This window comes from Dendrobates tinctorius, unplaced genomic scaffold (genome assembly GCF_039654945.1).
Source record: "Dendrobates tinctorius isolate UK_male_01 unplaced genomic scaffold, ASM3965494v1 ptg000046l, whole genome shotgun sequence".
NCBI lineage: Eukaryota > Metazoa > Chordata > Amphibia > Anura > Dendrobatidae > Dendrobates > Dendrobates tinctorius.
This window is the reverse complement of record NW_027361714.1, coordinates 57955390-57972409: the sequence shown is the minus strand read 5'-3', so window position 1 is coordinate 57972409 and position 17020 is coordinate 57955390. Positions and strand designations below refer to the sequence as shown.

Below are 17020 nucleotides of genomic sequence, written 5' to 3'. Positions count from 1 at the left end.
AATGAAAAATGTTGGGGCACATTTGACATTTTTTGCGGGAAAAATTATGTTTTTCAATTTCACAGTTAAACGTTCTAGAAGCACCTGAGGGTTGACCACAAAAAGTCATATTCCTTTGGGGGAGGGGGTCTAGTTTCCAAAATGGGATCACTTGTGGGGGTTTCCAATGTTTAGCCACATCCGGGGCTCTCCAAACAACATGGCCACTAATGATTCCAGAAAATTGTGTGTTTAAAAAGTCCCTTCCAAGCCTTGTCGTGTACTTAAACAGTAGTATTCCTCTACATAAGAGGCATCTGTGTACGCATAAGAAATTTCACAACAAGTTGTATGATGCATTTTCTTCTGTTGCCTTTATGAAAATAAAAAGTTGGGGCTAAAGGAACATTTTTTAACTTGGCATAGGCATGGAGAGAGGTGAATATTCATTACCTTAATGAGGAGGGACACGTGAGGGCGCGCAGGCAAGGCAAGTAGGATTTTTTTATGCTTTTCTCATGGGGGCCACGCAGACAAGGATGGGGATAAGGAGCCACGCAGACAAGGATGGAGATAAGGAGCCACGCAGACAAGGATGGGGATAAGGAGCCACGCAGACAAGGATGGGGATAAGGAGCCACGCAGACAAGGATGGGGATAAGGAGCCACGCAGACAAGGATGGGGAGGAATAGCCACGCAGACAAGGATGGGGAGGAATAGCCACGCAGACAAGGATGGGGATAAGGAGCCATGAATACAAGGATGGGGATGAGGAACCATACATACCAGAATAGGGATTAGGGGACAATGCATACCCGGTCTTATACTCCAGTCATTAAGTTTTCTTGGCAAAATTATGTGCCTCAGCTTATACTCGGGTCGGTTTATATACGAGTATATACGGTATATATTCGCTAATGCCACCAAAACATGTCCCACTTGTTAAATTAAATATAGTGTCCAAACCCTTTAAACACAGACTAAAATATATTGGAAATTAAACAATTAACTTTGGACCAAACTTATGCAAAAGTGGACTAAATGGACACTAAATTAAAGACTTGCGCTCAAACTCACCACATTGAATTCTAGGTTCTTCCTCACCCATTCTTTAGCATCCTTGAACTCATCCTTCATTCCCATGATGAACAAAGTATCAAGAGAATCCACAATTGTTGCTCCTTGGATGTTACCTGAAAAATTATATATTTTATAAATCAGGGCGAAAAAAAAGCACATTAAACATGTTATAGCAGATATTTCACAACATTTCCTTCATCTAAAGCAACAATATAAAAATATTCAGCAGCACCACCACTGTCATAGTATGGGAAGGGGGTAGGCGTTTGGAAGTCAAGGTTTTTTTATTTTATTGTGTTCAGTTTTTTTAGATGTTTTTTTTTCTTTTTGTCTAATAAACATAAATATGTACAGTATATACATCTATACGTGATGACAGCGTTTATTCTTAATTATGCCAGACGTATTTTCCAGTAAGTCAAGAGACACAAGTCATTGTTAATATAAGCCAGAAAATTGACTCAAATTGATGCTTGTTGAATTGTAATGGCTGCTGTTTACCTATTATATCAGTTCCTACAGTTTATTGTTGTGCTATCCTTGGGGGACAAATTGAACAATCAATGTTTGGTAATATGTTGATTACCCATTGTATAAAGTCTATGCAGCTTGTGGTCCTGCAAACATTAAAAGGCAAAACTAGGAATCTTCGAACAATAAGAAATGAGCCCCTTCCACCTTCTCTCAATCCTGTGTAAAAATGTTTGAATAAGAGCTGTGAATTATAAAAGGGGGATCTGCCTTAGTTTCCAGTGAGACTTGACAAACAGCCAGCTGAATACAGATTTGATCCACTGACCATCACTGAGAACGGAGATGTTTGGAGTACCCAGGTTGGGACAATCATGTCAACTGGCCACATACCTCAATAAACTGTCAACGTCCCAAGTTTGCCGCTGCTTCCTCTATGTGGGTGCCCACCAAAAGCGGGGGTGCCACTGGTTTGGGTAGCTGGTCCTTGAAGCCCTAAAGTCGCAGCTGCCCCAATCCCGGCGGGCCAGCGGAAGTGTGAGACTCTAATTTGCAAATCTTGTGTATTTACTGGGACTGTAATATATATTACAGCATCAAATGTCTGTTGGAGGTTCAGTAAAGTATTGCCACAGTTTTACCCTTACCCTGTGTTGTCTGAGTTGTATTCTGTCCATGGGAAAGTAGAGTGGGTGTTCAGTAGGATGAGCCCTGGTCCATGCGGTCTTTCTAGACAGCCAGGCCAGCAGAGGAAAGCACCCACTGACTCCACAAAAACTCTGGCCACAGATCCTACAGTACAAGCAAACCAAGGAGGTGGGACAATCAAATGTACTCAGGGTACATACAGCAGCTTGCAAAAGCGTTTACTACCCTTGGCATATTCCGTGTTTTGCTACCTCACAATCTGAAATTTATTTATTTTTTTTTTTTTTTTTGAGGGTTTGCATCAGTTCATATAAAGAAAATGCCTACAAATGTGAACTTTTGGTTTTCTTTTTTGTGAAGCAAACACAAAATAGGACAAAATAACTGAAAACGTTAGTGTGCATAACTATTCGCTCCCCTAAAGTCAGTACATTTTAGAGACTCCTTTTGCGCCAATTACAGCTGCAAGTCAATTTGGATAAGTCTCTGAGCTTTCCACATCCTGCCACTGGGATTTTTGCCCATTCCTCAAGGTTCCTGCTCCTTCAAGTTAGATTGTTTCCTCTTGTGAACAGCAATCTTCAAGTCTGACCACAGCATTTCAACTGGATTAAGGTTTGACTAGGCCACTCCAAAACACAGATTTCCCGATAAACCACTCAAGAGTTGCTTTAGCAGCAGGCCTTGGGTCATTGTTTCTTTGGAATGTGAATCTCTGTCCCTGTCTAAAATCTGAGACCGAAACCGGTTTTCCTCAAGAATACCCTGTATTTTGCACGATCAATCTTCCCCTCTACTCGGACCATTTTTCCTGTCCCTTCTGCTGAAAAACATCCCCACAGCATGATGCTGCCACCACATTTCACGGTGGGGATGGTATTATTGGGGTGAGGATCTGTGTTGGTTTGACACCAGACTTAGCATTTACCTTGATGGACAAAGAGCTTAATTTTGATCTCATCTGACCTCAGCACCTTCCTCCATACATTTGGGGAGTCTCCCACATGTGCTGACAAACTTAAAACGAGCCTTACAATTTCTGCGTGTAACTAAAGGCTTTTTTCTGCCCACTCTTCCATAAATGCCACCTCTATGGAGTATACAGTTTATTGTGGCTGTATGGACAGATACTCCAGTCTCTGCTTTAGAACTCTGCAGCTCCTTCAAGGTTACCAATGGGCTCTGTGCAGCCTCTGATTAATGCCCGGGTTTTGGTGGGCGGCCCTCTCTTGGCAGGTTTGTTGTGATATCATGTTTTTTCCATTTGATAATGGATTTGATGGTGCTCTGGGGGATCATCAGAGATTCAGATTTTTTTTTTTTTTTTTTTTTAAATAGCCCAACCCTGACTTGGACTCCTCATCAACTTTGTCCCGGACTTGTGTGGAGATTTCCTTGGTGTTTGGTTAGTGGTGCCTCTTGCTTAATGGTGTTGTTGCCTCTGGGGCCTTTCAGAAAAGGTGTTTACATATACTGACTATGACCATGTGAGACTTGGGGTCCCGTCACACTAAACGATGCACCTGCGATCCCGACAACGATACGACCTTGTCAGGATCGCAGGTGAGCTGTCAAACAGGCAGATCTCACCAGCGACCAGGACCAGCGAGGACACTGGTATCCAGCGCCACTTAGTTACCCGCTGCGTACCTTGGATACCAGCATGCTCGCACTGGGAGCTGGTATCCAAGGTAAATATCGGGTAACTAAGCGCGCGTCGCTTAGTTACCCGCTGTTTACCTTGGATACCAGCTCCCAGCGCGAGCACGCTGGTATCCAAGGTACACAGCAGGTAACTAAGCGTGGCACGGCGCTTAGTTACCCGATATTTACCTTGGATACCAGCTCCCAGCGTCTGCTTACAGCGCTGGCAGCTCGCTGATCTCCCGCTGCCACACGCAGCGACGCGTGCTGGCCAGCGGGAGACCAATGATCAAAAAATGGCCCAGCGATAACCAGCGGGGGGGGGGGGGGGGGGTGTCGCTGATGTGTGCCACACACAGATCGCTGGCGAGATCACGGTTGCGTCACAAAAATCGGTGACGCAGCAGCGATCTCGCTATGTGTGACGGGGCCTTTAAATTGCAACAGGTGGGACTTCCTTTCAGTAAGCATGTAACTTATGAAGGCAATTGCTTGCACCAGAAATTTTTAGAGGCTTCATAGCAAAAGGGGCAAATACATATTATTTGATTCCATAAATTTAATTAATGCCTATGTTTTCTCACTTCACCAACATAGACTATTAGTGCTGATGCATCACACACAAATCTGATTACAAAAATATAAACACAGGTTGTAATTAGAGGTGAGAGAATGGCTTCCTGGATCGCGCCGGCTGAACAGCCGATCACTGCCGCAGCTGCATGTGTCGCGGCTGTGTGACAATCACAGCACATGCATGGGGAGACCAACACACAGGCTCTCCATCATGTGTTGTGACTGACACAGCCGCGATACATGCAGCTGCGGCGGCGATCAGCTATTCAGCCGGCGCGATCCAGGAAGCCTGGTCTCCGCCGTAGCTTATTCGGCAAGGGCTATAGCTTGTCGAATAAGCGGGGAACCGAAGATATTCGCTTAACTCCAGTTGTAATGTAACAAAATAGGTAAAAAGCCAAGAGGGTGAATATTACCAATATGAATAACACTAATACTTTTCCTTTCAGTCTCCTACTTCAAGTTTGCACTAGAGCTCTTGTTCACTTAGGCGTATGGCTGCGTTTTCTCTTGGTACACCACCTTTGACAGTAGAACTACAACTTTTGAGTTGAGTGTAGTCATTTTATTAATGTTTTGAATGGACTTTAGATATCTAGCCTTTTCTAACAGTCTTTAATTGTTTGTAGATATGTATACCAAGCATAATACACAAGCAACTTATATAGGTGATCCCCCCTCCCCCACTGCCCAAAAATAAAATGCTATATGTATACAAAAGCATTTAACACATTCAGACTCTATAATGATTTCTCTACATAAGTGCCCCTGGCTGTGGACTGATGGGATAATGTAATGAGCATATTTGTAGGACTTCCTCTAATAATCAATTGGCCGGATGGACGGATTATTCTACATTTTCTTTGCACACTTAACCTTGGCCACAGAGAATCTCCCCAGTCATTAACCATGTTCTGAACCTTCCCAGGAGACGTATACAATACGACTAGAGAATGTGCATTGCATATATTCTTGCTCAGCTAGAAGACTTCTAAGAAGATGAATCTAAGGCGACAAGGTAGAACTAGGTACATGACATCTTTCTGCCATTTCATTAGACATACATTTTATCTCTCATTTCCGGTAGATTTACAGAATTCTTTCAAACCATTTCTGTGTTATAATAGTAACCGTATAATGCATTGACAGAATACACAGAACTTATCAAACTATCAAAGCAATCTGTATTGTAAAAGCCTGGCAGAGAAAAGCAGGAAGTCAGAGCTTGGCTGGAGAGTCAAAAGGGTATATGCTCTCTGTGATACTGACATTCTCCCCTTGCAACCGTTCAAGTTAGCAGCAGGGCGAAAGCAGCATTAAAAGTGGTTATTTAAGATTAGGAAAAAATTACTGCTTTCCTGCAGGAAAAACAAAACACAATCTTATCAAACATCTGTGTCTGGTAAGTCAGCTCATGATCAATTACTTGAAGAAAAACATCCGTGTATTTTGTTTTAATTAAAAAGGGAATCTGTCACACCAGAAACGTAGTCAGATCTGTAGGCATCTGATATAGGGCAGTAGAATCTAAGCAGACTGATATCAAGTACTATAGGAAACGTTTAAAGGGTTGTGGCTTCAGCAGCATACGTCTGCACAGCCTTTCACTTCCTTGTCCGTTAGTTGAAGGTGGGCTTTCCACACTGAGTGACAGTTCTGGTTCAGTAGCTTTCTCCCACTGCTGAGCCGATGTAAGAGCTGAAAGGCAATGAGGTGAGCAACTAAATGCGGTTTAGAAATGGGTGGGAGAGAAGTGACTGGTAATTCAGAAGTTAACTCCTAAGCCTGTAATGTAACTACTACACAATATACCAGGCTCAGGTGTCAAGTCTCATCAACAAGCTGTACACTATGTAGGATAAAAGCTCTGTTAGCAAGAGAATGACAGCAGATTGCAAACTGGCTTATTTGCGTGCTGATTTAAAGCGAACCTGTCAGCACTAATTGGCCAATATACGATACAGCCATTCAGGGCTCATCTGCCATCTTATCTTCTTGCGATGCTGCCCTCCTGCTTGCTTCATCGGCCCCCGGCATCGCGCACCTGCACAGGCGTGCTTCTCTGCCCAGCTGAGGGCAAAGCAAATTCCTGCAGTGCGCAGGGCCTCTCTGACCTGCGCACTACAGTACCTTGCTCTGCTCTTAACAGGGCAGATCAGTACACCCGCGCAGGAGCGCAATGCCGGGAGCGAGAAAGCAAGCAGGAGAGCGGCATCACAAGAAGATGGGAGGCGCCGGACCCAGACCTGTGACACCCATCGGACCCCGCTCCGCCCAAAGCGCCGCCTGCTGTTGTACGTGCGGTGATCACCGCATCCTATTCATAGAAGAATGCTATTTATCTTGCGAAAGACGCGCCGCATGTGCTTATACACAGGTCTGGCACCAGCGTATTTGCATGCATAGTGGAGATGGGATTTCATAAAATCCCCTCCACTATGCTGTAACATCTGGACGCTGCAGCTGTACGCAGTGTCCAATCCGCAGCAAATACTGAACGTGGAAACATGCCGTAACAGCTTTTTGTAAAAAACAAGGGCTGGATGGTTTCCTCACTACACACATTGTTGGTTATAGATCATTTAGTGACAAAAAAAAAAAAATGTACAACTGGTGGAGAAAGGTTGAACTTGATGGACCTAGGTCTTTTTCAATGCAGATACAGTTTAATGCCTGTTATCCCTGATTTTTCTGCACCAAAAAAGCAGCAAGACACAATACTTGAATTTTTTCACTTACTCATTGCTTTCCATGGGTTAAAAAAAATGCTGCAAAAACTCTGAAATTAGTGACATGCTGCAGTTTTCAAAAAAATGCAGCAGATTTCCAATTCAGTCAGAAAAAAAAAGCCAAAACAATGTGTGCGCATGAGACTTCTGAAATCTCATATCTTCTTCTGGTCCTGTAAAATATAATAATTTGCATAAAAAACCGCAAACCCCTCCCCCCCCCCCAAAAAAAAAAAAAAAAGAAAAAAGTGTGAACATAGCCTTATCCCTGTGCAAGTGTAATTGTCAGCAACTACTCTTTGCCTCAATGGCAGGTCTGGGAAAAGATGCACCTGTGCTCCCTTTTCTGTGAGGGTGTGCACACGTTGCGGATTCTGCTGCGGATCCGCAGCGAATTTGGCCCTGCGGCTCCGCAGCAGTTTCTGCTGCAGTGTACAGTACCATGTAAGGCAATGCAAAACGAAAAACGCAGTGCCCACGGTGCGGAATTTTCCACGCTGATTTGCTGCGGTTTTAAATCCGCAGCATGTCACTTCTTTGTGCGGACTCCGCAGCGGTTTGGCATCGGCTCCATGACAGATTTCAAACCGCAGGGGAAAACCGCAGGCTAACTCGCAGATAAACCACAGGTCTTTTGACCTGCGGATTTAGACAAATCCGAGCGGAAAATTCTGCAGCAGAATCCGCAACGTGTGCACACATCCTAAGCCTATGCTCTCTACATTTGGGGAGGTTCCCAAAACAAGTGATAAATCAAAACTAAAACTTCTGAATTATTGAACTTGAGGGGTGTCCCTATACACTAGACAGGTCATTACAGATCCTTTTTAGGCTCATTTGATACCAAACTCAACCCCCCAAAAATTCTTAATCTCTTAATCAATATGTCCTTGTTTAGAAGGGAAACCAGTGCATAGAGGGGAAAAATGTGCCCAGCACTAGTTCCACTATCAGTGTCGGCAGTGTCCGCATCTGTTCTGCAGCTCTATTGCAATGGGAAAATTAAATAAAAAAAACAATAGCTTAGAGAAAAAAAAAAAAAAAAAAAAAAATGATGAGTCTACAAAAAAAACAAAAGAAAAATGAGAAAAACGCAGAAAATACATCTGGATAAAACCCAGGGAAACCCATAAAGTTTTCATAAGCAGCTCTTTCCATTAGCCATTACACAACTCCTAAAAGCAGTGTGCTCCTATGAGATAGATTTGTGCTGAAAGAACAAATCTAATTCTGCATTTTCTTCAAACTAATATTTACAGTACACAGCTCTGAACTCAGTTTCATATAAATGGTTCTGTGAGGGGGAAAGGGTACAATAACCAATAGTTAATGAAAGGTGCTGCAAGGTGTGGGAACTGACTGGAGTCCTAAAAGGTGCAAGCTCAACTAGGCGTCATCTGAGGCAAAAGACGGGTCTGTGAAATCACTTAGGACCCCATTTCTAGTGATCGGTAGGGTGATATCCTGTGGTTGGGAAGCTCCAGCATATGCACTATTGCTGAGCCATTATACTCAATAAGAACATAGAACCTGTGGTCCAGACAATAACATTTATGGCTCTGCTAATTTGAAGGCTATTTTCTGCACAATACTTTCATGGAATCCATCCATCTATAATACGTTAGCAACCTGTAATTAATGAATACAAGAGTTCCACTATTGTTACATACATATGAATCGTAAAATGCTTAGTTAATTTTTATTTTAAAATCAAAACTGTAAAAGCCATCCACCCAGGACAAGGTGTAAATTTATCATGATAGCACAAACTAATGACTGACCCTCCATGTGCCCAGACTTCATGCGAACTGGGGAAGAGATGGTATCCAGGCTTGGCTCTTAATTAAAACTTTTTTTTACTGAAAGATGGGTGGCTAAAAGTGCACAGCTCAGGAGCAGGCAACGCACACCACACCCAAAAAAAAAAAAAAATAAAAAAAAAAAAAAAAAACAGTCCTGCACAATTACAGTGTTAAATTAATACACTGGTCAAATATTACGTGGGTTGACCCCGTTTCATATGTTTTAACTCTCCCTAACAATAAACCAGACAAAATGAGAGACACCTGCCTTAAAAGTCTTCAGAAGGACAGACTTCAGGAGGAAACAAAAGCTGCAAACAGGCATAATGCACACCCTGTCAAACTTAAATAAGATACACTCAAGAAATCATAAAACTGTACATACCCTTTGAGCTAGTATGCCCTTCCCAGGTACACACAGAACCCACACTAAGGCTACTTTCACACATCAGTTTTTTGCCATCAGGCAGGATCCGGCTATTTTTAGAAAAAAACGGATCCGGCATAAATTTTGGAGAACTGTAGGAATGGATCCGTTTTTCTGCCGGATCCATCTAGCAGGTTATATCCGTTTCCTGGGGGCTGGCCAATTGGATCTGAGCATGCGCAGACTTAAAAAAACGGATCCGGTGGCTGGATCCGTCTTTTTCTGGATCCGGCACATTCCGGCGCCCATAGACTTTCATTGTGGCAAAAAGCCGGAAGGGTCGGATCCGGCGCTTCCGGCTTTTTTGCCGGAGACAAAAAACGTTACAGTAGCTGTTTTTTCCAGACACCGGAATGAGACAAGTAGCCGGATCCGGCAAAAAAACGGATGAAATGCAATGCCATCCGGCGCCAATGCAAGTCAATGGGGAAAAACTGGATCCGGCATTGCATTTCGCCGGATCCGGTTTTACAAAAAAAAGCCGGATTGCGCCTGACGGCGAAAAACTGATGTGTGAAAGAGGCCTAAGTGTGTCAAATTGCAAAAAACTATGTATACATCAACAGCACAATAGGTATATATATATATGTAAGTGAACTGTAAAAAACACAATAAAAAAAAAAAAAAAGCTGTGCATCTGCGCTGTACACTGAATAGCAAACTTGGGCACCGCTATGGGAACAAGGTTCACCCCAAGTTATGCCATTTTGTGTATGGGAAGATGAGAACATCATACCATCTTTGCTATTGGCAAGATGAAGTCGAACCTGGCTTTCTGTTGGCAGTTTATAGACAATATCTTCATCTGGAAAGGCTGAAGAATCTCTTGCCCTTTATTGACAAGATAAATTCAGATGAACTTTTCTCAAATTTAACCTATCAGCCATTCTACTATTAATTTTCTTGATCTGAATATTTTTATACAGAATCATTCCATCTTCACCAAATGCTACCATAAACCTGTGGATTCAAATAGCTATATTGCTAAAACTAGTTGCCTTCTTCCTATCTGATTGGACAATATTGCCAAAGGCCAATTTACAAAATTACACCACAACTGCATTAATCCAGATGCCTTTTAGAAGAGGCATCACATTTAAAAGTGTAATTTGTTAATAAGGGGTATGACGATGCTCTGTTAAATATTTGTAGACAAAAGAGAGCAGCATCCAATCCGGGTAAAAAAAAGTGACCAAAAATTTATTCTGCCATTACCAAATAAAACCTTTCGGCCATATTGTGGTCTTTTTCAAGTATAACATGTAGCACAAATGGTGACCTTTTATGGTGTGCCACAGCCAATCACCACTCAGGTAACACCCATCACATATAAATACATATAATACAAAATTACATCCATCAGATACACGTAAATTTTAAAGGACAATATATTACAAAAGTCCCACACCATAAAAGGTCGCCATTTGTGCTACATGTTGTACTTGAAAAAGGCCACAATATGGCCAAAACGTTGTAATGGCAGAATACATTTTTGGTCACTTTTTCCACCCGGATTGGATGCTGCTCTCTTTTGTCTACGTGGATTTCTCTGTTCATCTGGGTTCCTGAACTTTGAGCAATGATCCTCAATATCCCTGCTGTGCTGTCAGCTGTCTTTTCATAGCTAGGTAAAATATTGTGATTCAGGAGACTACCTATTCCTAGGGAAAATTCGATTGAAAAACCTTCACGCATTCGAGAAACATATGTATCACTAAAAGAAGACCTACCAACAGTTTTACAGTATTATTTATTGTTATAGCGCCATTTATTCCATGGCGCTTTACATGTAAGGAGGGGTATACATAATAAAAACAAGTACAATAATGTTAAACAATACAAGTAATAACTGGTACAGGAGGAGAGAGGACCCTGCCCGCGAAGGCTCACAATCTACAAGGGATGGGTGAGAATACAGTAGGCGAGGGTAGAGCTGGTCATGCAGCGGTTTGGTCGATCGGTGGTTACTGCAGGTTATAGGCTTGTCGGAAGAGGTGGGTCTTCAGGCTCTTTTTGAAGGTTTCGATGGTAGGTGAGAGTCTGATATGTTGTGCGAGAGTTCCAGAGTAGGGGTGATGCGCGAGAGAAATCTTGTATGTGATTGTGGGAAGAGGAGATAAGAGGGGAGTAGAGAAGGAGATCTTGTGAGGATCGGAGGTTGCGTGCAGGAAAGTACCGGGAGACGAGGTCACAGATGTATGGAGGAGACAGGTTGTGGATGGCTTTGTATGTCATGGTTACGGTTTTGTACTGGAGTCTCTGGGCAATGGGAAGCCAGTGAAGGGATTGAGAGGGGAGAAGCTGGGGAATAGCGTGGGGACAGGTGAATTAGTCGGGCAGCAGAGTTTAGAATAGATTGGAGGGGTGTGAGAATGTTAGAGGGGAGGCCACAGAGCAGGAGGTTGCAGTAGTCAAGGCGAGAGAGGAGGGCATGGACTAGGGTTTTTGCAGATTTTTGGTTGAGGAATGAACGGATTCGTGAAATATTTTCGAGTTGAAGTCGGCAGGAAGTGGAAAGGGCTTGGATATGTGGTTTGAAGGAGAGATCAGCGTCAAGGATTACCCCGAGGCAGCGAACTTGTGGGACTGGGGAGAGTGGGCAGCCATTTACTGTAATGGATAGGTTTGTTGGGGGGGGGGGGGGTCACGTGAGATGGGGGAAAGATGAATTCTGTTTTGTCCATGGTAAGTTTCAGAAATCTAGCGGAGAAGAAGGATGAAATAGTGGACAGACATTGAGGGATTCTGGTTATTAGGGAGGTGATATGTGGTCCAGAGATGTAGATCTGTGTGTCATCAGCATAGAGATGATACTGAAAGCCATGAGATTCTATGAGCTGTCCCAGACCAAAGGTGTAAATGGAAAAGAGCAGGGGTCCTAGGACTGAACCTTGTGGGACTCCGACAGATAGGGGGCGAGGTGAGGAGGTGGTCTGAGAGTGGGAGACGCTGAATGTCCGGTCTGTTAGGTATGATGAGATCCAGGATAGGGCCAAGTCTGTGATGCCAAGGGATGAGAGGGTCTGTAATAATAGGGAATGGTCCACTGTGTCAAAGGCAGCCGACAGGTCCAGGAGGAGGAGGACAGAGTAGTGTTGCTTGCTCTTGGCGGTTAAGAGGTCATTGGTGACCTTAGTAAGGGCAGTTTCAGTGGAGTGGTGTGACCGGAAGCCAGATTGTAAGCGGTCGAAGAGGGAGCAAGAAGAGAGATGGGAGGACAGTTCAAGGTAGACGTGTTGTTCCAGTAGCTTGGAGGCGTAGGGGAGAAGTGATATAGGGCGATAGCTAGATACAGAGGATGGGTCAAGAGAGGGCTTTTTGAGGATAGGTGTGATGGAGGCATGTTTAAAGCTTGAGGGGAAAACACCAGTTGTTAGTGACAGGTTGAAGAGGTGGGTTAGGGTTGGGATGAAGACTGTGGTGAGGTTTGGGATGAAGTGGGATGGGATCGGGTCAAGTGCACAGGTGGTGAGATGTGATGTTGAGAGTAGAGTCGATCTTCTGTAATGGTGGAGAAGTTAGTTTTGGAGGTGGAGGGCTGGGAAGTCGGGAGGAAGGGCTCTGGGGGTTGTTGACTAAAACTGTCTCTGATGTTATCAATCTTCTGCTTGAAAAATGAGGCAAAGTCTTCAGCTGAGATGAGTGGGGAGGGAGGAGGTGCTGGGGGACGGAGAAGAGAATAATCACATAATAATGCACAAAATAACTTTTTCAAACATATAATCACAAACTTCTGTCCGATATTTGAGACCGGAATCTCCTTCTAGGGGAATCCCTAACTGACAGCCCCAAATTAGTCTTTCGAAAAGCTAAAAATGTAGGAAACTTTATAGGCCCCACAGTTAAAAACCCAGTTAGTGACACTCAAAAAGGGCGATCTCTTATTTGTAATCACCTTGGATACAACAAGTTGGGCAAATTTTTTAATACTTTTTTTTTTTTCTTCTAAATCGGCTTTTGCTATGGTTGTAAACATGCCCCCAAAAGCTATAGAAAGCCCTGCAATGAGATTAGCAACTCCACTTTAACAGATACTTTTCAAATTAGGGGCCATATTATCTGTCATACTAAAGGCATTAATTACGCCATCATTTGCCAGTGTGGGGAAAATATATGTATGCCGTACAATAAGAAGGCTTCAAGAGCAGAGAAGACGTGTACAACATCAACAGGGGTTTTAATGGTCACCCCTTCTCCGAACATTTTCTTATTAAACACCACTATTCTTTTAAGAGAGTCAAGTTCTTGGGTCTGGAGACTATAGTTAGAGATTGGAGAGGTGGCAACTTTACAGCATGTATGTCAAGGGTAGAAACCAAATGGATTTTAAATTTCAATACTTTCACATCTAGTGTCTGCCACCACAACATAGAACTTTTTGTCTTTCATTAAATCTTTATGTAGCACTTGTAGTGTGGTCCTTTAGTCTATGAATTAATCTCTCGACCCACTTACAGTGAAGGAAATTATTATTTGATCCCTTGCTGATTTTGTAAGTTTGCCCACTGACAGATATGAACAGTCTATAATTTTAAGGGTAGGTTAATTTTAACAGAGATACAGAAGATCAAAATTAAACTCCAGAAAAATCACATTGTATAAATTATATAAATTTGCATTTTGCAGTGAGAAATAAGTATCTGATCCCCTACCAAACATTAAGCGTTCTGGCTCCTAGAGACCAGTTAGATGCTCCTAATCAACTCATTACCTGAATTAAAGACAGCTGTCTTGCATAGTCACCTTTATAAAAGACTCCGGTCCACAGACTCAGTCAGACTCTAACCGCTACAACATGGGCAAGACCAAAGAGCTTTCTAACGATGTCAGGGACAAGATCATACACCTGCACAAAGCTGGAATGGCCTACAAAACCATACGTAAGGCACTGGGTGAGAAGGAGACAACTGTTGGTGCAATAGTAAGAAAATGGAAGAAATACAAAATGACTGTCAATCGACATCGATCTGGAGCACCATGCAAAATCTCACCCCGTGGGCTATCCTTGATTAGGAAGGTGAGAGATCAGCCTACATCTACATGGGGGAACTTGTCTATGAGCTCAAGGCAGCTGGGACCAGTCACCAAGAAAACCATTGGTAACACATTACGCCGTAAATGTTTAAAATTCTGCAGTGCCTGCAAGGTCCCTCTGCTCAAGAAGGCACATGCGCAGGCCCATCTGAAGCTTGCCAATGAACATCTGGATGATTCTGTGAGTGATTGGGAGAAGGTGCTGTGGTCAGATGAGACAGAAATTGAACTCTTTGGCATTAACTCAACTCGCCGTGTTTGGAGGAAGAGAAATGCTGCCTATTACCCAAAGAACACTGTCCCCACTGTCAAGCATGGAGGTGGAAACATGTTTTGGGGGTGTTTCTGTGCTAAGGGCACAGGCAGGACTACTTCACCGCATCAATGGGAGAATGGATGGAGCCATGTACCGTAAAATCTTGAGTGACAACCTCCTTCCCTCAGCCAGGACATTAAAAATGTCAAGACAATGACCCAAAACATACAGACAAGGCAACAAAGGGTGGCTCAAAAAAGAAGCACATTAAGGTCATGGAGTGGCCTAGCCAGTCTCCAGACCTTAATTCCATAGAAAACTTATGGAGGGAGTTTTAGCTCCGAGTTGCCAAGTGACAGCCTTAAAATCTTAATGATTTACAGATGATCTGCAAAGAGTAGTGGACCAAACTTCCTTTTGACATGTGCGCAAACCTCATCATCAACTACAAAAACCATCTGACTGCTGGGCTTGCCAACAAGGGTTTTGCGATCAAGTATTAAGTTTTGTTTGCCAGAGGGATCAAGTTCTTATTAATCACAACAAAATGCAATTACATTTATATCATTTATACAATGTGATTTTCTGGATTTTATTTTTGATATTCTCTCAATGTTAAAATTAACTTACCCTTAAAATTAAAGACTGTTCATGCCTTTGTGAGTGGGCAAATTTACAAAATCAGCAAGGGATCAAATAATTATTTCCTTCACTGTATTCCACTATCCAGAGGAGCTAAATTCAGAGTTAGGGGGATATAGCAATTTGCAAATTAAATTCTATACATGTGGGATTTCTTTCCCTGCATAATCTATGGAGGATGAACACAAAACATAACATACAGGTCCACGTACCTTTGAGGACATCTACAAAATTTGAGACGAGTATAAATATATATATATATATATATATATATATATATATATATATATATATATATATATATACTCACTGGCCACTTTATTAGGTACACCATGCTAGTAACGGGTTGGACCCCCTTTTGCCTTCAGAACTGCCTCAATTCTTCGTGGCAGAGATTCAACAAGGTGCTGGAAGCATTCCTCAGAGATTTTGGACCATATTGACATGATAGCATCACACAGTTGGCGCAGATTTGTCGGCTGCACATCCCTGATGCGAATCTCCCGTTCCACCACATCCCAAAGATGCTCTATTGGATTGAGATCTGGTGACTGAGGAGGCCATTTGAGTACAGTGAACTCATTGTCATGTTCAAGAAACCAATCTGAGATGATTTGAGCTTTATGACATGGCGCATTATCCTGCTGAAAGTAGCCATCAGATGCCTGTTCTTAGCTGAGAGGAGTGGTACCCAGTGTGGTCTTCTGCTGCTGTAGCCCATCTGCCTCAAAGTTCGACGCACTGTGCGTTCAGAGATGCTCTTCTGCCTACCTTGGTTGTAACGGGTGGCAATTTGAGTCACTGTTGCCTTTCTATCAGCTCGAACCAGTATGCCCATTCTCCTCTGACCTCTGGCATCAACAAGGCATTTCCGGCCACAGAACTGCCGCTCACTGGATTTTTTTTCTTTTTCGGACCATTCTCTGTAAACCCTAGAGATGGTTGTGCGTGAAAATCCCAGTAGATCAGCAGTTTCTGAAATACTCAGACCAGCCCTTCTGGCACCAACAATCATGCCACGTTCAAAGGCACTCAAATCACCTTTCTTCCCCATACTGATGCTCGGTTTGAACTGCAGGAGATTGTCTTGACCATGTCTACATGCCTAAATGCACTGAGTTGCCGCCATGTGATTGGCTGATTAGAAATTAAGTCTTAACACACAGTTGGACAGGTGTACCTAATAAAGTGGCCAGTGAGTGTATGTGTATATATATATATATATATATATATATATATATATATATATATATATATATATATATATATCATATGTCTTCTTCCCTTTTGCGGGCAGCATATGCTGATGGCCGTATGTGAATATTTTGTGATGTGTGTATACCTCTATATATGCATCTTCTGAAGTGCAGGCAGCATTTGCATAATTCACATTTTAAAATACATATTTTTTGCTTTTAATTTTGAGTTTCTTTTGTTAATTATGTTTGTATAAGTTTATGTACATCTTATTTTGTCATTATATGCTTGTCATTTAACCATAATCTAGCTAACCTGCTGCGGTACAGGGACATAAAAACCACTAGGTATAGCGTGTTGACAGTCTCCTCTGACGAAGGAAATCGTTTTCTGAAACTCTTAAGGACTAGGACTGGCGGATCGCACCAGGTCCGTTTTCCCAAAAGGTTTAAATGGAGAGCTAAAGGCCCCCCCATACACATTAAACCAATGTTGATATCGACTGGTTCGGACGACAGTCTAATATATGGGGAC

At 42.7% G+C, this 17020-nt stretch overlaps 1 protein-coding gene across 1 annotated transcript in view; it reads right to left on the bottom strand.

The window, feature by feature from the left end:
- Window positions 1-17020, bottom strand: part of LOC141089477 (mannosyl-oligosaccharide 1,2-alpha-mannosidase IA-like) — a 317924-nt gene that overhangs the window by 193079 nt on the left and 107825 nt on the right. Inside the window, exon 3 of the mRNA XM_073575915.1 lies at window positions 1058-1173. Within this exon, the coding sequence (XP_073432016.1) occupies window positions 1058-1173 (116 nt within the window). The remainder of the gene's footprint in view (window positions 1-1057; window positions 1174-17020) is intronic.